The sequence below is a fragment of the Hyperoodon ampullatus genome (assembly GCF_949752795.1).
Source record: "Hyperoodon ampullatus genome assembly, chromosome: 5".
NCBI lineage: Eukaryota > Metazoa > Chordata > Mammalia > Artiodactyla > Ziphiidae > Hyperoodon > Hyperoodon ampullatus.
This window is the reverse complement of record NC_136918.1, coordinates 81,206,969-81,231,990: the sequence shown is the minus strand read 5'-3', so window position 1 is coordinate 81,231,990 and position 25,022 is coordinate 81,206,969. Positions and strand designations below refer to the sequence as shown.

Here is a 25,022-nt window from a genome sequence, read left to right as displayed (position 1 = left end):
CCCATGCCCCACTGTAAAAAGGAGGCAGTGACTGAAGCAGGGGTCCGAAATCCTAGGCAGACAGTAGGTGGAGGAGCCAAAAGGCAATCTTTTCACTGGAGAGTGTCCACCTCGCTGTTTGGTCAGTGAAAGGAGGTATGAAAACAGACCTCTCAGACCTCTCATCGGCGTCCTCCACACGATGGAGAGGCTGTTTCCCCCTGGGGAGGGAGAAAGAGTGCTGCCACGTTGCACAGGGGTAGGGGGCGCCTGTCACACTGTGTGCTCTGGGAAGGGCACCTGGGACTCACCTGGTGAGAAACCCCTCTACTTCCTGAAGTGCATGGATGGTCCTCTCTCTCTCTCTCTCTCTCTCTCTCTCTCTCTGTTTTGAAAGACTGATCCCCACTGCCCCTCCCCCTAAATCCCTGGAGAATAAGACTTCCACTCAGGGGTCAGGAAGACTACCTCTGAAGGACAATCAAGTTCACTTTCTCTGTGCCTTCATACCATACCTCAAGGTATGTGATTATGTAAAATCCACCCCAAGGTCTAGTGCTTGAAAACATCAGGCCAGATCCAATAGAAACCACTAAGCACGGCAGATCTGTCTCTGATGGATTGTAAAATCATGCTGTGCTTGAGACCTGGATGTTCTATAAGAACCCTGCAGAGAAAAGGTCCTCTGTGGAGCCCACAGGTTGCAGGGTTTCATCCTGGAACTTTATGAAGTTTGAGAGCAAGGCCGGCGAGAGCCAGGCAAGGCCTCTGTGATGAACCCTGGTGGCACCAGGCCCTCTGGCCCAGTCTGGCACTCAGCTTTCCCTGCTTCATCAGAGAAATGAGAGACAAAGCCAGAAACACAGTGACTACCCTCTGCCTTTCTCTGCAGTGACCGCTGACCACACCCAGCAGCCTGCAGCTCTCCCAGGCCAGGCTCTCTTCTAAGTTGCTTTCTCATCCACCCCCTTTGCAGTCCACTAAAGTCTACCCGAGCCCCCTCCTCGCCTGTGGATGTCCCAGCAGTGTGGCTGCAGTGCAAGGAGCATAACAGGACTGAGGTCTCTGGCCTTTAGTGTTTACTCCTGTAAAAAAAATAAGTATCTTTGATAACCCAGGACTGAACTGCTTACCGGAATTCCCAGAACTGTGGTTGCTTGTGACCTCTGAGTCTGCCACCGACCCCTGTCTCTGTTTGCCCCCTCCCCTGCCTGTAATAGCACATCTTTGTCCCTTCCTCTGGGGAATGTGGTCCTTCACTCTGACTCATGAAAACCTAGCTTGGTCATCATGGGCATTCCCAGACAGGGTGAGAGTCAGGCTCAACTTGGATTTTAGAGAGGAATTTCCTGATATGTCAGAGCTGTTCATAATGAAGAACATGTTTGGGGTATTCCTTCTTAGTTTAAAAGTCCCACTGAAATAGCTAGTTACCAAACTAACCCCCTGTGGCTTGGCTCCTTTAGAAGAAAGCTCTCCAGTAAATCAAAGAAGTGGAAATCAATATTTAACCTGGGACGTTCTGGATCAGACTCTAAATCAAAGCTGAGTAGAAATGGGAGTGTATTTGTGAGAGGACAGAGGCTCTCAGGTAAGAATCAATAGCAGTTATGTTTATAAGATATATATATATTTTTTTTTTCAGTTTTGTTTCTTAAGTCTTTGGTTTGATTATGTCAAACTCACTAACCCTGAAAGAGAAACTTATAAATTAACTGAAGTCTTTTTGGTTTTTTTAAATAATTTTAGATTTACAAGAAATTTGCAAAAATAGTACACAGAGAACCTGTAGACCCTTCACACAGCTCCCCCAAATGTTAACATATTAGATAACTGTAATACAATGATCAAAACCAGAAAATTAATATCAATATAATACTATTAAATAATTTGCAGATGTTATTCATATTTGGCCAGTTGTCCCTCTGATGTCCTTTTTCTGGTCCAGGATCCAGTCCAGGAACCTGCATTGCATTTAGATGTCATGCCTCTTTAATCCTCCAACCTAGGACAGTCCCTCAGTCTTTCTGACCTTGACACTCTGGAAGAGTTTTGGCCATTTATTTTGTAGAATATACCTCAGATTGGGATTGTCTGATGTTTTCTCATGGTTAGATTGAGGTTATGTCTCAATGTGTCATACCAGGGGGCACATGAAGTCAATATTTTATTGTTGGTAATGTCAGTTTTGAGCACTTGGTTAAAGTGCTATCTACAAGGTTTGTCCCTGCAAAGTTACTATTTTTTTCCTTTGCAATTAATAAGTATCTTGTGGGAGATATTTTCAGACTATGCAAATATCCTTTTTTCATCATACTTTCATCCATGCATTTTAACATCCATCAGTGGTTCTTGTCTGCAACAGTTATTACTGTGGTGTTTGCCAAATGGTCATTCTCCATTTCCTTCATTCCTTCTACATTTATTAATTGAACTCTACTGTAAGGAAGATCTGTCCCTTTTCCCCCAGGGTGAGGGTCATGATTTTTTTTTTATTAATTATTTATTTAATTTATTTTTGGCTACATTGGGTCTTTGTTGCTGTGCGTGGGCTTTCTCTAGTGGTGTTGAGCGGGGGCTATTCTTCCTTGCGGTGTGCAGGCTTCTCATTGAGGTGGCTTCTCTTGTTGCAGAGCACTGGCTCCAGGTGCGCGGGCTTCAGTAGTTGTGGTGCGTGGGCTCAGTAGTTGTGGCTCACGGGCTCTAGAGTGCAGGCTCAGTATCTGTGGCACACGGGCTCAGTAGTTGTAGCTCACAGGCTCTAGAGCGCAGGCTCAGTAGTTGTGGCTCATGGGCTTCAGTAGTTGTGGCACGTGGGCTCAGTAGTTGTGGCTCGCGGGCCCTAGAGTGCAGGCTCAGTAGTTGTGGCACACGGGCTTAGTTGCTCCATGGCATGTGGGATTTTCCCGGACCAGGGCTCGAACCCGTGTCCCCTGCATTGGCAGGTGGGTTCTTAACCACTGCGCCACCAGGGAAGCCCCAGGATCATGATTTTTAAATAGGAATGCTGCCCTGTGGGAATTATATCTGAGTAGTGAATAGGAATTGATGCAGGAGGAAACTGAGGGAACCACTATATAATGGGGAATATAACCAGTCCGGCTGAATATTGTGTCAGAAAGCAGAGGCCATAGAAATTTGCCACAAAGACATTTAGTGTTATAAATTGAAAGCATGATTTTTTTAAAATGAGGGCAGTTGTTATGAAAGCAAGTAATAAAAGGTAAATGTACAAATGTAATGAGCAAACTTGATTGAATACTAGTTTGAAAAAAAAGGACTACAAAAGATAATTTGGGGGACAAATAGATTGGATTTTAGATGATATTGAAGAATAGTACATTCTCATAGTGTGCTGATGGTTCTTAGGAGACATATGCTAAAGTTGAAGTATTTAAGGATGAAGTGTCAAAATATTGAAACTCACTTTCAAATGATTCAGCAAAACATATGTATGTAGGTAGACAGATAGATAAAAAGAGATAGATACAGCAGACATGTGGCAAATGTCAACCTAGGTAATAGGTTTAGAGGTCTTCAACTTTTCTGAATGTATGAAATTCTTAATAATAAAGATTTGGGAGGAAAAACTAATGCCAATAGGAAAAAATGAGGTAATATTTTTAAGGACCTTCCTCAAGCCCAGTGATAATTGTACTCCAAGGATCATAAAGCACAGATGTTAGAAATTGTCACATTGGCCTATTGGAGTAATGAGGGATGTCACAGGGTATAGCAAGTACAGTGGTTTAGGCTGTAAGTAATGACAAATCCAACTCAATTGGCTTCTGCAAGGAGGGAGTTTATTGGGACATCCAGATGTAGGGAAGGCTTCAGGGGTGGTTTAGTACAGTGGCTCTGTCTCCATTTCCCACGTTTTCCTCAGCTATGCCCTCTTCTGTCGGTCAGCCTCGTCCCCAGACTGGCTTCCTTTGCCTCCACAAAGTGGCTACAGTAGTTCTAGGCTTTACCTTTGACTCTCACTATATCCAGAAGGAGAAAGAACATCATTTCTGGTAGCTTGCTCCTAAGGGCAGGGACTCTTCTTTCCCGGAAACCCCAGTTAAGTGTCTGTCTGCCCGCCTCCCTCCACCCCACAATAGTAGCCTTCACTGAGTCACATGGGTCAATCCCTATGGCTACGGGAGTGCCCTGTGCTGACTGGCTCAGGCCTGGGTTCCTGAACCAATCACTGGCATGAGGAATGGCATTACACCCCTGTATGAGGAATGAGATGCACTCAAGGTGTACAGGGCTCTGTGAGAAGGGGAAAGGGAAATGGATTCTGGGTAGGCGTCTACAGTATTCATTATATAGGGAAAAACATCTTTCACAAAATGGCAAGATGGCCAGGTGAAGAGGGCAGGTTGCTATAGGTATGGTCGAGCAGATACAAATCAGAAATTAGGGTTCTCAAAGGAGAATATAAGGGGGAGTACCTGGCAGGAAACCCCTGATCTAATAACAGATTTGCTGAAGCACATCAGAGAGCCCTTCAGTTACAGAATCAGTGACACAATGAAAGAGGTTCCCCGAGTAAAAAAAAGTTAAAAAAAATAGAACAAAACAATCGAGTAAAAATAGATTAAATGATTTTCTTTGATCTTGACTTATGAAGATTTCCACCCCCATGTGGTTTTCAAAAGGAAGAAGCCCCAGGTGCTGGATCAAACAGTCGTAAACTCACAGAATGCACAGGACGTCCCTGGCCAGCTTCTCAGCTCGGCCATAGAGTATGGTCCACACCCACAGCAGCTCTGCCTCAGGAGTTCGGTGGTGAAGTCAGAGTATTGGTAATTTCTAAAAACCTCCCCAGGTGATTCTGATATGCAGCCGGTGTTGAAAACCACTGCTATCTCATGAATAAGCTAATCAGAGATAGTTCATCAAACTGGCTGAATTTTGATGGGATGCAGGGGTGAAATTAAAGAACCATCAGCGTCAATATAAGTGGCTCTCTGTGACCTTGACTACTGCCCGAGTGGCTGCTTTTCACCAGAAGAGTGTTGCTGGATCCCTAGAAGCTAAAGACTGGGGGGTAGGGAGTAGGGAGCTTTCTGGTCATAACCCACCAGCATGGTCACTGTAAATGGCACGTGGGCTTGCTATTCGTTGAAATATGCATGTGAAAAAAGGAAATCAGTGGATTAACATATTTATTGATAAATAATTTTTAAAATCTTTTTTAAAAACTCCATATTTAAGAGCATTTTAAAAATTGATTCACCATGTATATAGTATTGGGGTTTTTTTTGGTGCGGGGGCAGGTGAAGGTATGTTTAACCATGTTTAGAAAATGGAACAGAAATAGGAAATACTAAAGGATAAGAAAAACTTGGGTATTGACTGAATGGAGATGCATAAACTTTGGAGTCTCCCAGACACTGGTGTACTGGAATTTGTATATTATCAAACAGGAAGATTGCAGGGAACCCTCCAGAGTGAACTCCCTTGAGTAGGGAAATAAAGCCATAGAGATAAACCAAGAGAGGGGAACCCAAGGACCCAAAGACAACTGGTGGATGCATTTCCATGAGGCCAAGGTCCCAGACAGAAAAATATAATCTAAATACAGTTAGCCCTCCATATCCGCAAATGCAGGACCTGTGGATAGGGAAGGCCGACTGCAGTACACCATTTACATAAGGATCTTGAGCATCCGTGGATTTTGGTATCCGTGGCGGTCCTGGAACCAGTCCCCCCAGAATACCAAGGACGATTGTGTAGTCATAGGCCAAGGATTTCTGAGTGCTTAGTTTCTATCCAGACAAGGAGCCAGGGAATTCTTGGAGACTGTTCCCAAAAGCAGCTACTGTGGCCACCAGGACCAGAAGGAGCTGTGTTGTCAGAAAGAGGGTCCAGCAGGAAAGGTGAACACTGATGGCCCTGCAACCAGAACGCTTACCCATCCTCCGTGACACTCAGTGTCACCTGGTCACTACCCCTGAAGGGTGATACATGAAACCCAGAGGAAGGCCAAGAAATGCAGCTCTTGGAAAACAAAGGCAAAATCTTGTCTCAGAATACCGAACGGGGAGTTCCCTGGTGGTCTAGTGGTTAGGATTCGGCACTTTCACTGCCATGGCCTGGGTTTAGTCCCTGGTCAGGAACTGAGATCCTGCAAGCCGCATGGTGTGGCCAAAAAAAAAAAAAAAGAATACACGAATGAAGGGAGGCTGGCCAGGCAGTTTTAGAAGTCATTTTGTAATAGATAGCTAGTGGGAAGCAGCCGCATAGCACAGGGAGATCAGCTCAGTGCTTTGTGACCACCTAGAGGGGTGGGATAGGGAGGGTGGGAGGGAGGGAGACGCAAGAGGGAAGAGATATGGGAACATATGTATATGTATAGCTGATTCACTTTGTTATAAAGCAGAAACTAACACACCATTGTAAAGCAATTATACTCCAATAAAGATGTTAAAAAAAAAAGTCATTTTGTAAACTTGTGGGAATAGTCCATCTTCCAAGAATGAGAATTCTGGCTTACCTCTGGAAGTAAGGAGGTGGAAGGCAATCTTGGTGTCACCAAGGCTTTGGGTGAACGTTGCTGTGTCCTTCCAGAGCCCAGTGGGACCCAGGCAGAGAGAAGCCCAGAGCCTGGGAGGCCAAGGGGCTAATTCAGAGCCTCTCAGAAGGAGCAGGGTTTGGAGCAAGAAGGAAAAAAGGATCTTTAAAAGAGGGACAAAGCAAGTGTGAGTTAGCGCCCGATTTGGGTTAGAGCCAACACTGAGTGCTTCTTTTAGAACCATCTCCTGAGTTTACCCTTGTTGCTGAGCCCTAGTTTATCTTGAATAACATCAACAACCATCAACAATAGTTACTTCTTCTTGAGCATTTATTCTAGGTTAATGCAACCTATTTTATATGCACTACTCATTTCATCCTCACAACAGCTCTACTGTTCCTCCTTTTCATACCAAAACACTGAAGTTTCAAAAAGGTAAGTTGCTTCTCTGAGGTCACACAGCCCCAAAAGTGGGAGAATTGGGATTCAAAGCCAGATCTGCCTGGATCCAGAGTTACCTTAAAGCCACAAGTCCTGGGGCTCCCGGTCAGCTTCTAAATTGCCCTCTCTCCCCTCCTAGCAAGTTTGCCCTGGACGCCTTCCTGAAAAGACATGATGATGTTTGTGAAAGTGCCTAAGCCTATGCCTGAAATAATACGTTTTTATTTATTTAAACCATACTCTTCTGAAAACCTACTTGGGTGGCTTAACAAAGATGCATAGCGTCTACCAGGCACACAGCAGGTGCTCAGAAAAGGTTTGTTTGGTTGGGATCTGCTCCAGGGTGAGGCTGGTGGGTGAGAGCATTGGGGGAGCAACCAGGCTGCAGACATCAAAGAGCAGAGCTGCACGTGGAGAAAGGTGACACACAGGAGAAAGGGAGAAAAGCACCCCTGGGCTCTCTCTCACCTGTTGTACCAAGTTCCTGGGCGTTGAGCGATGTGGCTGCAGCCAAGAATTCTGCTCTCTGGCCTGGCAGATAGGAGGGGTTGCCTGGAGCCCCATGGATTCTACTCCATGGATGAATCTTTGAGTCTTTTCTGTACAATAAAATCGGGTTCAGGACTCCTCATTTGTTAATAGCTATGTGACAAAATTGTAATCTACCTTTATCTGTAAAATGTTAATAAACCTTTGATCTACAAATGCCCTATTTTTATAAGGTCAGTCCCACCAAGAAAGGAGGAACATCTAAGGTGGAGTGGGGAATATTTTCCAAAGGGGAAGATTATAAATACTTGAAAAACTTTCCTAAAGAAATTTCTTTTTTGTACCTACAGCCTGACCTATTGTTCTAAACACTTTCTCTGAACAAGCATTCATCAGGGATATTTTTTCTTTTGTCCTTAGTGGAAAAGGCTACTATCCGACCAGCTAAAAGCATGGACTCGCTGTGCTCAGTGCCCGTGGAAGGTGAGATTTTTTCAGTTGGATTTGGAACTGGGGATTACAACTGCGAGACTGGCGCTCCCACACCAGACTTGCCTTCCTAAACCGCAGACCCTGCTCATCTCCAGTCATGGCCACACACAATCCCCCAGGCCCAGATCCCTCCGACCTTCCGGAACTCAAGGGGCGCACACAGCCCTTGCAGTAACCTCCGCTACTCCACGAGGCCTCTTTCTCCAGCCTATCTCCCCACAGCTGGAGACAGCAGCCTCCTTGCATTCAATCCTGAGCCAGGTAAAAGGTCAACACCTGAAAACTAAGGCAGAAGAGGCTCCCCCCTGGGGCATAAAGAAGAGTTTTGAATTTAGGTGTTTCCGTAGGCATTAGCTTCATTGTGTTTGTCAAGTCATGATTTTGCGTTGGTAGAGTCACTCATTCCTTCATTCATCAATAAACACTGACAGGCACCAGCCTGGCATGTAGCTGGTCACTGCTGGTTGGAGCAGATGTACATACAGTTGCATGCCAGGTGACACCCGTCACCAAAGCGGCACCTCACCATGTTAGTTCTTACAGCTCCAGCCTTAAGGGCTGACTTGGCTGTAGCCCTTGCTTCTGTTTTTGTTAAGCAGCCAACAAGCACTGCTACAACTGGCAAGACACAGGGCTTCCCTAGCAGCAGACTGTTTAAACTCCCCCATGATTGTACCATGACTTTCGAATCCCTTTAATACAAGGTATGTTGCTCTTTGATAAATGAGGCAGCCTGAAACAAAACAAAATCTTTAGAACAACTTTCAAAAAATAATACTAAACTTGTAAAATATTCAATGAGATCTTTTTAAGCTGGCTCAATCCTTTTAGCATTTTCTCACCTTTATATTCATCAATTTGCTTGGTTTTGAAACCTCTTGGGGGCAGTTCTTGCCCAGTTTGGCAGGATTTAATATTTCAAAAGCTAAAAAACAAAACAAAACAAAAAAGACACCAAAAGCTAGGTCACCACTTCCGTGGGCATTGGGCAGGTTATCTAACCTCTCAAGTCTCGGTTTCCTCATGTGTTAAGGGAGATAATTACACTTCTCCTACAGAGTGGTTCCTAAGAATTTTAAACCTAATGTTACCTAAGACGTAGCACTTAGTGCCTAGTTGGGAATTGTTTTCCAGATCCCTGGCAATTCAGTTGTTGTCTCCCAGCTTATTTATTTCACACACAGATTTTTTCTCTCCTTTGCCTTCACTTCTAAGTCAGTCAGGAACTCACTCCTCACAACTGTGCTTTCTAACATTTAGTGAATTTACATTTCTAGTTTCTCATCCTCTGAATCAGCAGGAGGAAGCCTGGGAAAAGGCGGAACTAGCTGAGAACAGCATTTGTTTCCTTGCTGGGAAATCAAACCCCTGTTTGGATCCATCTGCCAGAGAAGACTTAAAACAATAAGTTTTAAAGTTTTAAAATGAAACAAGATTCTGTTATTTTGGCCTTTTTATCTTCATTCTGAGCAAACATCATTCTGTCATCTCCCATCTTTTTATTTTTTCATGATCTACATTTAATGCTTGGTGGATGACTGCTCTGCTTAGCAATTTCAGCAGTGTCTTTCTTTTGGAAACTGCTCTACCTGCAAAGTTTAAAACAGATACATATGATACAACAAAATGGTTCTATCAGGGCATTATGACAAGATTCGGTGCACATAAGGAGATGTTTCCTCTTGTCAACCAAATGTTATGTACCTGTCTTCATTAGGATAGCTATGCCCTTATTATCATGCTATGCCTTTCCAATATTCAAGTATCGTGTGCCTGCCCTTACAGGAAGGCTGCTCAGTGATGTGTGTGCTCCGGCTGCTGACCACGTTTGTTTGCTTTTTCACTAGGGAAAGAAACCAAAGGAAATTTCAATCGAACAGTCACCACTGGTGGATTTTTCATTCCAGCAGCGAAAATGCACTCGACTAGCACTGGCAGCTCATGTGACCTCAGCAAGCAAGAGGGCGAATGGGGCCAGGAGGGGATGCCGACGGGGGCCGAGGGGGGCTTTGACGTGAGCAGTGACCGAAGCCAGCTGCAGGGCGCTCAGGCCCGGGCCCCACCTGAGCAGCTGAAGGTGTTCCGACCCATCGAGGATCCCGAGAGCGAGCAAGCAGCCCCGAAGATGCTGGGTATGTTCTACACCTCAAACGACAGCCCCAGCAAATCTGTCTTTACCAGCAGCCTCTTCCAGGTGGAGCCCTCTCCCCGTCACCAGCGCAAGGCCCTGAACATCTCCAAGCCCTTTGCTGTGTCCGTGCCGCTCCGCGTGTCAGCCGTCATCAGCACCAACAGCACCCCATGCAGAACCCCCCCAAAGGAGCTACAGTCTCTTTCCAGCCTGGAAGAGTTTTCTTTCCAAGGCTCAGAGAGTGGAGATTGGCCTGAAGAGAAGCCACTGGGAGTTGAGACTTCTACAGGTAAAGTAAGGGAGAGGGTCTCTTTCCATTGCAAGAGAGGAAAAACCAGGCTTAAACAGAGTTTGCGAGGCAATGTAGTGAAGTGGTTAAGACTGCGGGCTCTGGAGCCAGACTGCCTGGTACAAGTATAGGCTCAGCCATTTTGCTGTACAATCTTCAGCAAGTTAACATAACCACTTCATGCTTCAGCTTCTTGATCTGTACAATAGGGATAATGTTAATATTAAGTTGTGAATATTAAATTAGTTAATAGATGTAAAGCTATCAGAACAGGGTCTAATACACAGTAAGGACTCAGTAAATGTAAGGCAGGAGGGAAAGCTTATGGAATGGAATGCAGAGCTGGAACTGGGGATTTAACTCTTCCAGACACAATCCACCCATCCCACATTTCTACCTCACATCTGCAGAGAACATGGCTAGCTGCCCTAGCGGTGAGAAAGAGCATCCTCCTCCCAATTTCCTTTTAAAAAAAAACACGGGGAGGACTCTGTGTTTGGGCCTGCTTGGGTCACATGCCCAGCCTTGGACCAGTTACTGTTGTCAGACTAATAGGATTCTAAGATTGGCCAAGTGAGGGTCCCTGGGCCGTCTCTGGAGTGAGAACCAACAACCAACTGTGAGTCACACAAAAGGGAAGTAATGAGAACCTCAGAGGAAAGGCTGGCTGAGAGACAAACCAATAAATGCTCATTGTGGTTTAAGAATATTTCTATTTCAATTAATATTAGCTAAACCCACGCACCTATAGTCACCTAATCTATGACAAAGGAGCAAGAATATACAATGGAGAAAGACAGTCTCTTCAATAAGTGGTGCTGGGAAAACTAGACAGCTACATGTAAAAAAGAATGAAATTAGAACACACCCCAACACCATACACAAAAATAAAAATTAATATAAGCTAGCTTTTTCTGATCACCTATCATGGTGTCAGGCACTGTCCTAAGTGTTCTACATGTATTATTGCATTTCTTCTCACCACACTCCATGAGGTATAGGTAGTTACTATTACCCCCGTTTGCTTAGAGAGGAATCTGTTAACTTGCCCGAGGACTCATAGCAAGGAAGTGTAAAAGCCAGGATTTTCATCCAGATTTTTAAAAATCCATGCTTTTAAGCATTCTGCCATGATCCCTCACGTGTTTGCTATGGGCTGTAGAGTTAAAACGATTGTTAAGATGCAATCCCTTCCCCCAGCAAGCTCACAAACTAGAAAGGGAAACTGAAACTCTGCACCCACCTGCAGCACAGGGTCAGCTTGTGGAAGTAGCCTAACACCTTCCTTGGGCTTTTTTTTTTTAATTGAAGTATAGTTGATTTACAATGTTGTGTTAATTTCCGCTGTACAGCAAAGTGTTCAGTTATACACATATATATACACATTCTTTTATTATATTCTTTTCCATTTGGTTTATCATAGGAAATTGAATATAGTTCTCTGTGCTATACAGTAGGCCCTTGTTGTTATCCATCCTATATATCATAGCTTACATCTACTAAACCTAAGCTCCCGCTCCATCCCTCCCCACACCCCTCCCCCTTGGCCACCCCAAGTCTGTTCTCTGTGTCTATGAGTCTGTTTCTGTTCTGTAGATAAGTTCATTTGTGTCATATTTTAGATTCCACATATAAGTGATATCATATGGTATTTGTCTTTCTCTTTCTGACTTCCTTCACTTAGTATGATAATCTCTAGTTGCATCCATGTTGCTGCAAATGGCATTATTTTGTGTTTTTTTTTAATGGCCGAGTAGTATTCCATTGTATATATGTACCACATCTTCTTTATCCATTCATCTGTCGATGGACATTTAGGTTGTTTCCATGTCTTGGCTATTGTAAATAGTGCTGCTATGAACGTAGGGGTACGTTTATCTTTTTGAATGAGAGTTTTGTCTGGATATGTGCTCCTTTGGGCTTTTTGAATGAGGGAGAGCGTAAGTACCCAAAGTATCATGAAAGGGGTGTTCAGAAAGGACTTCAGTGGCATCTAAAAGAAGCAGCCCTCTCAGGAGGATTCCAGGAACACTTCTCAGAAGTGGTGACATTTGGGCCTTCATAAATGGGTAGGACTTCCGCATGCACAAAAGATGGAAAAGGGCATTATGGGCTGAGAGGTGCTGACTGTTGTGAGAAGTGTATAGATTTTGGTCCCCAGCTGGGCAGATTCAGATCTGAGCTTCACCACTTTGGGGCAGTGTGACAGCTGGTTGATATCTCTGAGCCTGTTTCTCTTCTGCAAAGCAGGGATGGCTCCTATCTCAAGGGCTGGGATGAGGTCCGCATGGGAAAATATTCATGAAATGCCTGCTCAGGGTGTGGCCCTCAGAAGATGCTCAGTAAACATCAGTCCCTTTCCCCTCCCCCTTCCCTTCAGGATGGGGCACAAGAGGAGCAAAAACGTAGGGGAATTAAGTGATGCCCTGTCTGGAGAATGCTCCATGGGCTGCTGTGGGTGGAACAGAGTGAGGGTTAGAAGAGGAAGCGCAGCCTTTGAGGAGAAAAGTGTTTCCAAAGGCGTTTATGTGATTGGCTGTCCTTTCCAAAAGAGAGGGTCCCCAGGCCCCAAGGGGTTTTTGGCAGACGGTGTGTTACTTTTTTTCCCTCTCTCCTTCCTTCTCTCTGTAATTCAGAATACCCAGTCTGTATCAAATTGGTCTTGGAAAGACACTGATGGAGACTCCAGTCTGCTTCCCTGACTGTGATTAGTGGCAGCCAGGGCAGAACAAGGGACCCTGTAGGAGGCAGCCACGTGGATCTAGGACCAGTGGCCAGAGGGAGATGCCAAAAGCTTCAGCGACAGCAGAGGGCCCCTCACCTTTCTCTCTGATGGAGTTAGGTTCACGTAGGTTACTTATCTTCTTCCATAATTATTCCAAATGAAGAACTTCACCTTCCTTAATAAATTATTTTTTCTTTCTTTTGTACGGTAGCAATAGGTAAAAGAAATAGAATTAAAGACAATTTTCCAGGTTACCTGATTTAAATTTTTAGTCACTCTGCTCAAACCCGTTCTTCTACTTTTGGCCAAACTAGGCAAAATTCCAGTGCAACCCAAAAAGTAAGAGATACCAAGTAAGTATTGCATTATAACTAAAGTGTTGAAAGTTAGATCACTGATCGCTTTGAATGAAAAAAAAGGTTATTCAATTAGTCATAATAATGAATTATCTGACTTCTACCTGATTCAAGGCTACGTCTTGGTAACCTCCATCCTTGGGTTGGGGGGCGGGGGGGCGGGAAAGGACCACAAACTGGATCCTTCTGAAAGGGCTGACTTACAAGCTACAACTAACACTCTCTGGGTCCCCTTCTAGAAATGCTTATTAGAGGGAGGTCAGAGTAACCATATAAATTTAAGGAGGCCCGATCAATCAAACTCCAGAATTACCCTAAGAGATATTAGGAGTTGCCTCATTCTTCTACTGAAGAATGTACAAAAGAATTCTTTTAAATAGTTATATTTTAGTGCATCTGAAACAGGAGTCTACCTACAAAAATATGTTTTGCCTATCTCATAAACCCATGCTTCTGTTAGTTAAGGTACAGGCCAAGCTGCTGTCACATAGAGAACAAAACACAGTGGCTCAAACAAGATGGGAGTTGATTTCTATCTTGCATACCAGAGGTAGGTGGATGCGCTCGGGGAGATGCTCTGGGGTCCCAGGTTCCTTCAGCCATCCCCAGGGGTGTTGTTCCTGCCTGTGTGGTCAAAGTGAGCGCAACAGCATCCCCACCACCACCACATTCCTGCCTGTGGGAAGGGGATCAGGGGAGGCGCCCAAGCAGCTTCCACTTAAGGGTGGACCCAGAGGTTGCACCCGTCACTTCCACCTCCATCCCATCTGCCAAAACTCACATGGCCATGCTGACCTTCAAGGGAGGCTGAGAAGCATCGCTGGCTGGATGGCCAGGTACCTAGCGAAACCTGAGCGGCAGGGAAGGTTCTATTTCAAAATGAGGAAGAGACTGGATACTAGGGGACGTTAGGAGTCTCTGTCTCCATGGTCATCCACTTCATAAAGTGGATGCGTAAAGCATCCCATGCTGGGAACCTGACAATGTCCTTCCCTTCTGAGCTGCAGAGACTCTTTTATAGCTTACAAGTATCCAGCAACCACATGTATTGGACTCCTAGGCCCTTAGAAGATAGTTTCTAGACATAGATGCTGCCTCTGTCCTGAGGAACTTAACCCAGGGATGGGCACCACATACAAGTGAAAAGAAAATGGTAACCTGATGGCTTGGCACCGCACAGGTTATTACAGTGAGTGCTGCAGGAAGTGGAGGGAAGGAGAGCGTGGTCTGCGGAGGATCCAAAAGAAGTGTTATTAGGTTAGCGTCTTGAAGACTGGGTTAGAGTCGAGTCTCAGGGAGGACCAGAGCAGGGGAGTATAAGGCCTGTCAGGGGTAGCAGGTCTGCTCAGTGTCACGCAGGGGAGTGGAGAAGAGGGGATGTGTGGCTGAGCCAGAGTGAGGAGGGCTTTGAGCAGGACAGTGAGTGATCTGAACAAGCTCACATGTCATGCAGACCCTTCCTCCACTCCTCACTTTAACAGTCCACAGTCAATGAATGGAAGACCCTGAGCTTTACAAAAAGAGACACTGGCAAACATCCAACTAAGAGTTCTTAGTAAAATGGGAAAAAAATATTTTTAAAGATATATTTAAAAAAAAAATCACTGACGCATTACCCTTTTACCCAGAAGTTTCACTTCCAAGAATTTATTCTAAATAAATAGCTGCACAAGTACAAAATGTTTATGCATATCATGGCATTATTTGTAATAGCAAAAAACAGGAAACAATCCAAATGTCCACCTTTAGGAGATGGATTGAATAACTAAGGTGCATCACTCACAGTTGAGTCCCATGGAGTCCATAGTTTTGTGGGCCCAGCACCATTTCCTCAAACTCCTGTTCATCTGTGGGGGACAGTTTCTTTGCACCCAGAAGGCATTGCATCTGAAGTGTCTGCCTTGTGTTTCTGGTTTTCTGCCTTGGGGCTTTTTCTGAAGGGAGGAACTCACCCAGCCCTTGCTCAGGAAAGCCTAGAAGTATATGGAGAGTTAACTGAGGCAGCTCTCACCCAATAGGAGATGGGAGTCAGGGGATTAATGCCCCAGCCGTACACCCTTTGGTGGCATAACTATGGGGCACATTCCTCGTGGTTCTTCAGAGGGTCACCAGGGACTGAGTTCTGGCTGCTCACTGTGGTAAAACCACTTATTGATTTTTCCCCCATCACTGTCTCACCTCCTCACTCCTGCTTCCTGGGACCACCTTTCAAATAAGCGACCTGCTGCCAGGACCTTGGCTCAGGCTCTACTTGGAGGGGAACTCAAACTAGCCCACATCCTAAAGAACAGTTAACCTACGTATATTACTAATACGGCATAGATTTCAAGATACGTTCTTAAGTGAAAAAAAATGCAAAACATGGAATAGTATAAATCACAGGCTATAATTTGTGTAATAAAGGTGGGGAATAAAACATATATGGTACAAGTATCTGCTTATGTATGCAAAAATGAACTATGGCAGAATAAACCAGAAACTAGTAAACATGGTTGTCCATAGGAGACAGTGGGGGGTGTGGAACAGAATGGAAGCAACAGGGATGAAAGCAAAACTTTTCTGAGACCACTTTTTTATATAATTTTAACTTTTCAACTCTGTAGTTATTTTACATATTCAAAAATTAAGTTAAATTTCAAAAAACAAGCCTGCTACGTGATGGGCAGAGGAAAATAGCACTTTGTCAGTTCTGAAGCATTATTAGTTCTGACATCAGGATGCTACTACTGGGTCTGATTTCAAAGCCAGCACCGTGGTCAGAGGCCTTATGTCACCAGCATAACTAGTGGCAACGAGAAGAGTTCATTCCCAGTCAGTAAACTTTTCTGAGCTTCTACTGTATGTCTGACACTGTACTAAGTGCTTTGCCTCTCTAATCTACTTTATCCTCACAACAGCCCTGTAATATATTATTATATATTATTATGCCATGGTATCAAGGTTACAAGATTCATTGAGAAACTAGCATTTGAGCTCAGGTTTCTTTAATTCCAATGTAAACAATAATGATATCACTGAGGATCTGCTATGTAACAAGCACTGTGCTAAGTACTGAGTCTGTAATCCTACATTGTGGAAACAGCCTTATACAGTGAAATAGGACCTTCCTCAGGCAAGGCAGTAGGGGCTAAACATGAAGTCTGCCTCCCTCTCTAGTGTCTTGGTAGATGTTTAAGATCAGAGCTTAATCACTTTAGATATAAAGATATAGCCAAACTGATGTGCAGATCACCCCTGGGAAGAGTCACACGGGAAGCTGCAATCATAATCATAATACATCTTTGTAGCTTGGTGTAAATCACAGGTTTCTGTGACCTTAGACAACAGGCAAAAGATTGGATTAGCACCAGCTTTCTCAACCTCAACACTATTGACATTTTGGACTGGGTAATCCTTGTGGGGGGTGGTCTTATGCTTTGTAGCATATTTAGAAACATTCCTGGCTTCTGCCCGCTAGATGCTGGTAGCCACTCCCCCCACCCCCACCCGGTTGTGAGAACCAAAAGCATCTCCAGACATCGCCAAATGTCCCCTGGAGAGGGGAGGCGCAAATGGTTGCCAATCGAAAACCACTGGACTAGATGATCTTCGAGGTCCCTCCCATCTCCAACAGTCTGAGACTCTGGGATCAGAGGACAGATCTTTGGTAGGAGGAAAGGGTAAAGAATGTGAGGGAGCAGTGAGCTGGGAGAATTCCCTCCATCCATGTGACACAGAACTAGTCCGGGACAAAGACTGTGCGGGGAATGGCCTCTCTTGAATGGAGTCTCCTTCCACTGATAACTCTCATCCTCATTGCAGCATCTGTACCTAAGAAGGCAGCTCTTGAGAATATTAAGCCAGGACCAGATGCAGTGAGAGCACTGGAATGCAGCAAAGGCCTTCCCCAGGAGCCAGGCGGCCAACTGGAGAAGAAAACCTCAGAACACTCCCTAGGCTCTCGACATTCAAGTGAATTAGAGAAGAAGTTGGATGCAGAGAAGGCGGTGGAGGAGGGTGGAGAGACTGGCCAGGTGGAATGCAGCGCTCTGCAGGAGAGCCCTGGGGCCAGAGGTGAAGCAGTGTTTCTCCATGAGATGGTAAGGTGGACTCACTGCCTGGTCCAGCCAGTAGGGTCCTCTTTTTCCCAGGGCCTCTTGGTACAGTTTTTGTTGTTGTTGTTGTTTGTTTGAAGAACCAGTTTCTGCCAAAGGGACTTTACGGCACAGCCTTCTAATCAGGTCTGGGATTTTTTGCAGTGAACTTATCAGGGATCCTATGGTGATACAAAGTAACCATCCAGCTCAGATTCCCTAGGACCGACTCAACTCTAAATATTTCTGACCTGAAGTCACCATAAACCAGTAACATGTCCTGGGAATGTAATGACATTCAATTCTGGAAGCAGCACAAAACCTGCTTCTCATGTCCTGGTCCCAAACGTGATGACTATTCATGGGGGCCAGCTCTCTTCTTCCAGACATCCTGGATGGACAGTTGTCTATGTTTATTTGTAAAAATCTTCTGTAAGATTTTCAGGATCTATTCCTTCCTCCTATGGCTCTGGAGAACTTAAAACATGATGCCAGAGCGTACTAAACCTTTTCCACTTTTTAGAGGTGGGATTTTCCAAGGTCTTTTGCGGGGTGGGGGGGATATTCTTGCTCAAGATGAAGTCGTGAGGAGGTTTTCCAGGGACATCCAGGGAGGAGTCTTGCATTTGAGAAATAGCTCTGTGACGTGGAGGAGTGTGCCAAAGGGGAAAAGAAAACACTTTGCCTTTTAACTTGCTTCCAGGAACTTGGTTTCTGGGACACGCACGAAAGGCTTGTGGACTGGGAGTTAGGGTAGTGCAAGCACACCAAAGTGGCCTCTGGAGGGCTGAATAAGGGTTCCTGTAAGGTGTGTTTGTATTTATAGAAGGAGAAGGTTGCAAAGAGTATTATGGGGATTGAATTTGGGGAGGGATCAAGTATGAATGACATTGCTTTGAGAAGCAGATGAAGTTAATGCTAGAAGGAGAACCAGGCTGGATTCGTGGAAACAAGTAAAAGCAACAATTCATTCATTCATTTAAAAACATGTATTAAACACCTATTTTGTGTCAGACACTCTGCTGAGCACTGGGATCACTGCAGTGTACAAGACGGTCACCATCACTGTCTTCTTGGAGCTGACAGCTTAGTAGGTGAAAGGTCATTAACCAAGTCTTTTCTAGGGTGCTATGGAAGTATGAGTTCTGTGGGAGCATATAACAGGGGGATGCAACCTAGTCAGAGGGAGGAGGGGGGTCAGGGAAGACTTCTCTGCAGAATAGATATTTAGATTGAGAACTTAGCTAGGAGAAAGGGGTACGGAGCAGATTAGGAAGGGAGAGACTGTCAGGCAGAAAGCGTAAGATGTGCCATGAATTTGAAACGGGAAAGAGCACGAAACATTCAAGGAACAAGAACAAGGCTGGAGAACGGGAACGTGGACTAGAGAAAGTGAGGCTCAGAGCAAAGCAGGAGCCACGTCAGGCAGGGTTGCTTGGAAGGGATTTGGAGCTTAACCTAAGGGCAAAGGAAACTCTTCTGATTTGCTCAGAATTTTATCTTTTAAAGGTCACTCTATTCTATGAGGAGAATGGCTTGGAGAAGGGCAAGACAGGAGGCAGGGATGGCAATTAGAAGGCTAGTCTGTGGCAGACCAGGCGAGAAAAGATGGTGGCTTAGACTAGAGTGGGGGAACCGGGGATAGAAATGGAAGGCTTTCAGAGCTATTTGGAAGGTCAAGTGAATAGGACTTGGTGAAGGAGACTCGGATTTTCCCTTAATTTCCCCAATAGGACTTGGGGAAATTAAGAAAGTACAGTTAATGATGTCATGGCACACGCTAAGCATAAATAAACAGCCACAGTTATTACTAACGCTGTATCCTTTGTGTGCTGAGGTTAGCGCCGCCACGCACTGCTCCAGTCCCTAGACTCTCCCTGGGAAACAGTGCGGATGTCCGCGCTGAGAGAGTCTTTGGTTCTAAGTAATCAGTTTCTTGATGTTTTTCAGGATGAAGATGATCTGGCCAACACCCTGATCTGGCCTGAGATTCAACAAGAGCTGAAAATTATTGAATCTGAGGAGGAACTCTCCTCCTTGCCACCACCTGCTCTAAAGACAGGCGCCATTCAGCCTATTCTTGAGTCTAGTCCAGGGCCTTTTGCTTCCCCGGAGCCTCCTGGGAGCCTGCCTTGTGGCTCCGCCCCAGCTCCAGTTTCCACCCCTCTGGAGGAGTGGACTAAGGATCCAACCAATCAGAGCACACAGGGCACTTCCGCAGCAGCCAATAGAGAAAAGCCGGAGACAACCAGCATCCTGCATAGATCCGAGCCTGAAAAGGGCCAGCGCCCAGACCCCGCCAGCCTGACTCCTCTGGAAGTGGTTCCATTTGAGAAGTCTCCTCCACAAGCAGCAGCGGAGGGGGTGGGCCCAGGGAATCTGTCTCCTCTGCTCCTGCCTGCTCCTCCTCCTCCTCCTCCAACTCCTTTGGAGGAGGCGCCTCCAGTCCAGCTATTGAAGGGTGGCCCTGAGAGAGAAGACTCATCTGGGAATTTGAGAACAAACCCATATATAGATCAGCTAAAGTCCAAAGGCAGCCCTGGGATCCCCAGTCTTTGCCAGGGAGAGGAGGCCTCTTCAGAACAAAGTGAAAAGCAAAATTCAAAGAATGCTGCTTCTGAGGGCAAAGGCTCTAGCTTTCCAAGCCCAACCAGGGAGGTTGAGATTTCCCCACAAGGAGAGGAGGATGTAGCCCACTTAGTACAGGAGCCCTCAGACTGCGATGAAGATGACACTGTGACAGACATTGCCCAGCATGGCCTGGAGATGGTGGAGCCCTGGGAGGAGCCCCAGTGGGTGACAAGTCCCCTGCACTCACCCACCCTCAAAGATGTACAAGAGGCCCAGATGCAGGGCCCCCAGGGCCACCGACTGGAGAAGAGGCTTTCCCACAGGCCCAGCCTTCGCCAGAGCCATTCTCTAGATGGCAAAACCACGGTTAAGAGCCAGTGGACTCTTGAGGGTTCCTCCTCCAGCAGCTGTGCTAATCTTGGAGCAGAGAGGAATTCCAACCCTCTGCAGCCCTCGGCACCCAGGAGCGAGATTACTGGATGGGATGAGAAAGCCATGAGGTCCTTTCAAGAGTTCTCTGGCCTGAAAAGGACAGAGGTTCCTCACAACCAGAAGGGACCAGGTGGTTTGCAGCCCAAATCAGCAGAATCCAGCCCTGTCAGTCCAGCAGAGGGAAAGGAACTGGGGACACACCTGGGGCCACACAACCCTCAAATTGAGCAAGGTAGTGATCCTGGGCCAGAAAACAGCAAGGAGAATTCACCGGGTGTGCAGGACAGCACCTCACCGGGAGAGCATCCCCCAAAGTTACAGCTGAAGAGCACTGAATGTGGGCCCCTAAAGGGGAAAAATAGGCCTTCTTCTCTCAACTTGGACTCTGCCATTCCCATCACTGACCTCTTCCGGTTTGAGAATGTGGCCTCATTTGGTTCACCTGGAATGCAGCTCTCTGAGCCAGGGGACCCAAAGATCACATGGATGACCTCATCTCACTGTGAAGTAGACCCCTGGAGGGTTTACTCCCAGGACTCTCAGGACCTGGACATTGTTGCTCATGCCCTGACGGGCCGCCGTAACTCAGCTCCTGTGAGTGTGTCAGCTGTGAGAACCTCCTTCATGGTCAAAATGTGCAAGGCCAGGGCAGTCCCAGTCATCCCACCCAAGATTCAGTACACCCAGATCCCACAGCCCTTGCCCTCTCAGAGCTCAGAGGAGAGTGGGGCTCAGCCCCTGCAGAGGAACCAAGAGGAACCCGGCTCAACTGGTGGCACCTCTCAGAAACTTGCCCAAGATGATTCTCTCTCCTCCTTGGAAAGCCCAAAGGAAGAGAAACCAAAGCAAGATACAGGAGCCATTGAGTCCTTGCCAATGGACGCCACTGCATCTCGCATGTGCGAGGGATCCACCCTTTCTCCAGAACCAGGGTTAGTTAACCTGCTCTCCACTCAGGATGCAGTAGTGCAATGTAGAAAGCGCACATCAGAGACAGAGCCATCTGGGGACAACCTTCTTTCTTCCAAAATAGAGCGACCGTCAGGGGGTTCTAAGCCTTTCCACAGGTCAAGACCAGGAAGACCTCAGAGCCTCATCTTATTCAGTCCTCCTTTCCCCATCATGGACCACCCGCCCCCCTCATCTACAGTGACAGATTCCAAGGTCCTGCTGTCCCCCATCAGAAGTCCCACCCAGACAATTTCCCCTGGCCTTCTTTGTGGGGAGTTGGCAGAAAACACATGGGTCACACCAGAAGGGGTTACACTTAGGAATAAAATGACCATCCCTAAGAATGGCCAGAGACTGGAGACCTCAACAAGCTGTTTTTACCAGCCCCAGCGGAGATCAGTGATTCTGGATGGCAGAAGTGGGAGGCAAATAGAATGACATCAGTTCACCTGCTGGTGTCTGAGAAAATGTCATGATTCATCTGGAAGTTATTACAGAGGCAACTTGCCTTTATTCCAGGCAGAGGTTATCCAAGTTTGGGCTTATTTTGCCCTCTTCTCTTTCTTCAGCCTTTTGACCATTTATTAATTAGGCCATTTGCCAGAAGAGAGGTCAAGGGAAGGACCAAGAGATGACATTTAAATAAGCCTATTTGAGCAGGCAGGGAAAAGTCAGGTTAGGGAAAAGGATGAAATGCTGGCTTCCAGTGATATTTGGGGCTTATAAGTTGCATCACTCCCCCATTGCCATTATCTAGTACTCTTGAGAGCTGGATGTGATAATGTCTTTTGAAAGAAAGAAATCCTTTGCCTGTGTTGGAAAATGTTGCTATTGAGGTTTGAAGGCCTCCTATTTACTTCATGCTTTTTAATGCTCTTTAAAGCATGTGTTCTTTTAGACCAGTTTTCTGATAAGCTTTGTAAAAGTGTACTATCCAGAGTAGAAGCAGGTTTGGAAATGCAAACTAACGTACACTTAATACATCCAGGTGGGTGAATATAGCCGTGCTTTCCCTGGAATCCCTGCAGATCTATCCCAGATGGCTCCATATCCCAGCATAGAAAATCAGAATCTATACTCAAGAGCAAACTCTGAGACTGGCACAATCCAAGAAGACTTTCTGGCTCTGGCTTTTATTAATTTGGGACTCCAGCTGCCATGATCCTGCCCTGTGATTTATAAATCCAGGAGTCGGGCAGGGCGGGGGCTGAGCTGAGGGTTACCTCAGTGAAATGTGTGAAATCTTCATTTAGTACGAGATAGTGGTCTGCTCTCCTTCCAATATCGGAGTTCACGAACAGATTGTCATCATAGAGGAAAGCCTCACACAGAGGCAGAACTACCCTCCAAACGTTAAGTGTTTAAGTCGGTGGGACCTTCACAGAAGACACCTCTAGCTCAGTTTCACTCTCCTTCCACACTAGGCTGGGGCCAGAGTACCAGAGAGGATAAGGGGGGAGCCCTAGGGGGAGCCCTAGGAGGAGCGGGAAGAACCCTTGCAGGGTGGCCATCACTCCCGCTTGGTGAGAACTGCCCTTCTTGAAAATGTATTTCATTTTAACCAGTGGGTACCTTCCTTTCTCCCATTGGTCAAGAGCAGATTTGGGACACCCCTCCCCCTTCCATAATCCCCCTCATCCAGCACCCACCCCAGGCACTCAAATTTGCTCTTCTCCTGTCTATATGCAAGCAGAAGCAATAAACCAATCTGATTTTATTTCAGTTATTTAGAACTTCAAATGGTTCTTTCCTTTTCAGCTGGAGAGAGGAAGAATTAACATAACCTGCTGGCAGATTTTTGGTGCTCTTCCAAAAAGGGCTTCACAGGAGCCCTTCTCAATGCAAAACCCATCAGGGTATCAACACTTTCAGACCTTCCAAGACAACTATCTTGTTTGAGAAACAAAGAAAGATAGGACCTATTTTTAGCTCTATGCACCTCTTCTCAGGTTCAAGGCTGGCTGAACTCTGTCCAGAACCTCAGTCGCTGCAGACATTTCTCTTAAGAGCTAGCAGTACCTCTGGGTAGACCTCACAACCAAGGCTGGCAATGGGCTGGGTAGGGGCTGATCTGAAGTTACCTCCTCCAGTGAGAAATTGGAAGCTGATGTCCTGCAACAGATATGTATTCCTCTCTCCCTTCTTCCCGGAGAAGCCTTACAGAGAGTTTTGAAATCTTGTCCTATACCTTTTAAGCCAGTGTCTGTGACAGAGATAAATGGCAAGCCAGCTGACGAGTTCTGCTCTCAGAGGGCACTGAGCAGGGGGAGCAGTTAATAGGCCTTTGGTCAGTGGTTTTTGCATTGGGTGAGCAGACACTGGACCAACAGCCAAGGAGATGTAAACCCGTAAGAACAGTCCTATGGTATAGCATTTTTTCCCTAGGCAAGAAAGGTGAAGGAATATAGTGGTGCCAGATGAGGAAAGCCGTGTTTAGGAGATTTGAAAAGTACATTTCTGCCTTATTAGAAAATGTGGCAGACAGGCTTTATGTCAGTATCAGTACACTGTGGTGTCTACATTTTGATAAAGACCATGTTCCAGTTAGGATGTGAGAGGGAGGGAACTGCACTTTGCTCCACCATCAGAACTCTGAGCCAAGTAATGAAATATTTAAACTATTTTGATTATTTAAAATTTCTGTAACACTTAGAGGATATATTTTTATTTGAGGATAGACTGAGAAGCCACCATTTACATAACAAGTGAGTTCAACTTGAGGCACCTATGTAGATTTATTAAATGACTGCCATGTTCCTTAGACTCTGACATCTTTCATTTGTAGCATCATCTTCAGAAGTGTGTGTGGATGTCATCCACATGTCATCACACACACACAGTGTGTGTGACAACTGTCTGGAGATACTCCCTACTCTGAGCTTTCCCAGCCAATCAATCCAGAAGGCCTTGGAAGCTGACTCACCTTCTTAGTCAGTGTCCTGCTGCTAAAATATGGACCTCTCTATAATCATAAACTTCCTGTGAGCTGGGGCTAGCCTGGCACTGATGAAATTCCATTCCATGACAAGGGAAATTCATTACATTTTCCCCTTGAAATTGTTCCCCCCAAATCTCCTGAGATTACCTATTTGGTCATCCACTTGGGACTGAAAAATGAACCCCCTGAGAATGGCTGGATGGAAATCAGACTGCCTGCTTCCATCTAGGGGAAGGAGAGAAGAGGTACTGCTATTTATAGGAGGATCTACATGGTGCCCTAGAAAGGGCTACAGAAACAAATTCTCAAAAGGCACCTTCAAATAAACTATGAGTCATCAAAATGGGGTGGCTGATTTTAAATGCTGAATTTAAAGTGAAATGCATGCATATTCTAATGTTTCCTTCAGTGTTAATGGTTGCCTAATAAGATAATAACCTATATTTATTGGCAAAATGGCCCTCCCAGGCCAACCTTTTTTTTTTTTTTTTTTTTTTTGCCAAAATGTAGCAGGTAGAGGGAATTTAGTTTTTATTCTCTGCTTCAAATGGAATATGAAGGGTCCTGATCAAAAACCCCATTAAGACACTGTTAGCCTAATCTAAGCCCTAAAATTCAAAATATTGGCCAAGGCAAAATTCTGAATTCTG

The 25,022-nt window shown here is 45.6% G+C and overlaps 1 protein-coding gene across 1 annotated transcript in view; it reads left to right on the top strand.

Annotated features, from left to right (window-relative positions):
• Positions 1–21,872, top strand: part of ARHGAP31 (Rho GTPase activating protein 31) — a gene marked incomplete at both ends in the record, with an annotated part of 108,416 nt that extends 86,544 nt beyond the window's left edge. The window contains 5 exons of the mRNA XM_079704767.1: positions 1,446–1,570; positions 7,835–7,897; positions 9,754–10,326; positions 17,209–17,486; positions 19,431–21,872. Coding sequence (XP_079560893.1) covers positions 1,446–1,570; positions 7,835–7,897; positions 9,754–10,326; positions 17,209–17,486; positions 19,431–21,872 — 3,481 coding nt within the window. The remainder of the gene's footprint in view (positions 1–1,445; positions 1,571–7,834; positions 7,898–9,753; positions 10,327–17,208; positions 17,487–19,430) is intronic.
• Positions 21,873–25,022: the final 3,150 nt, after the last annotated feature.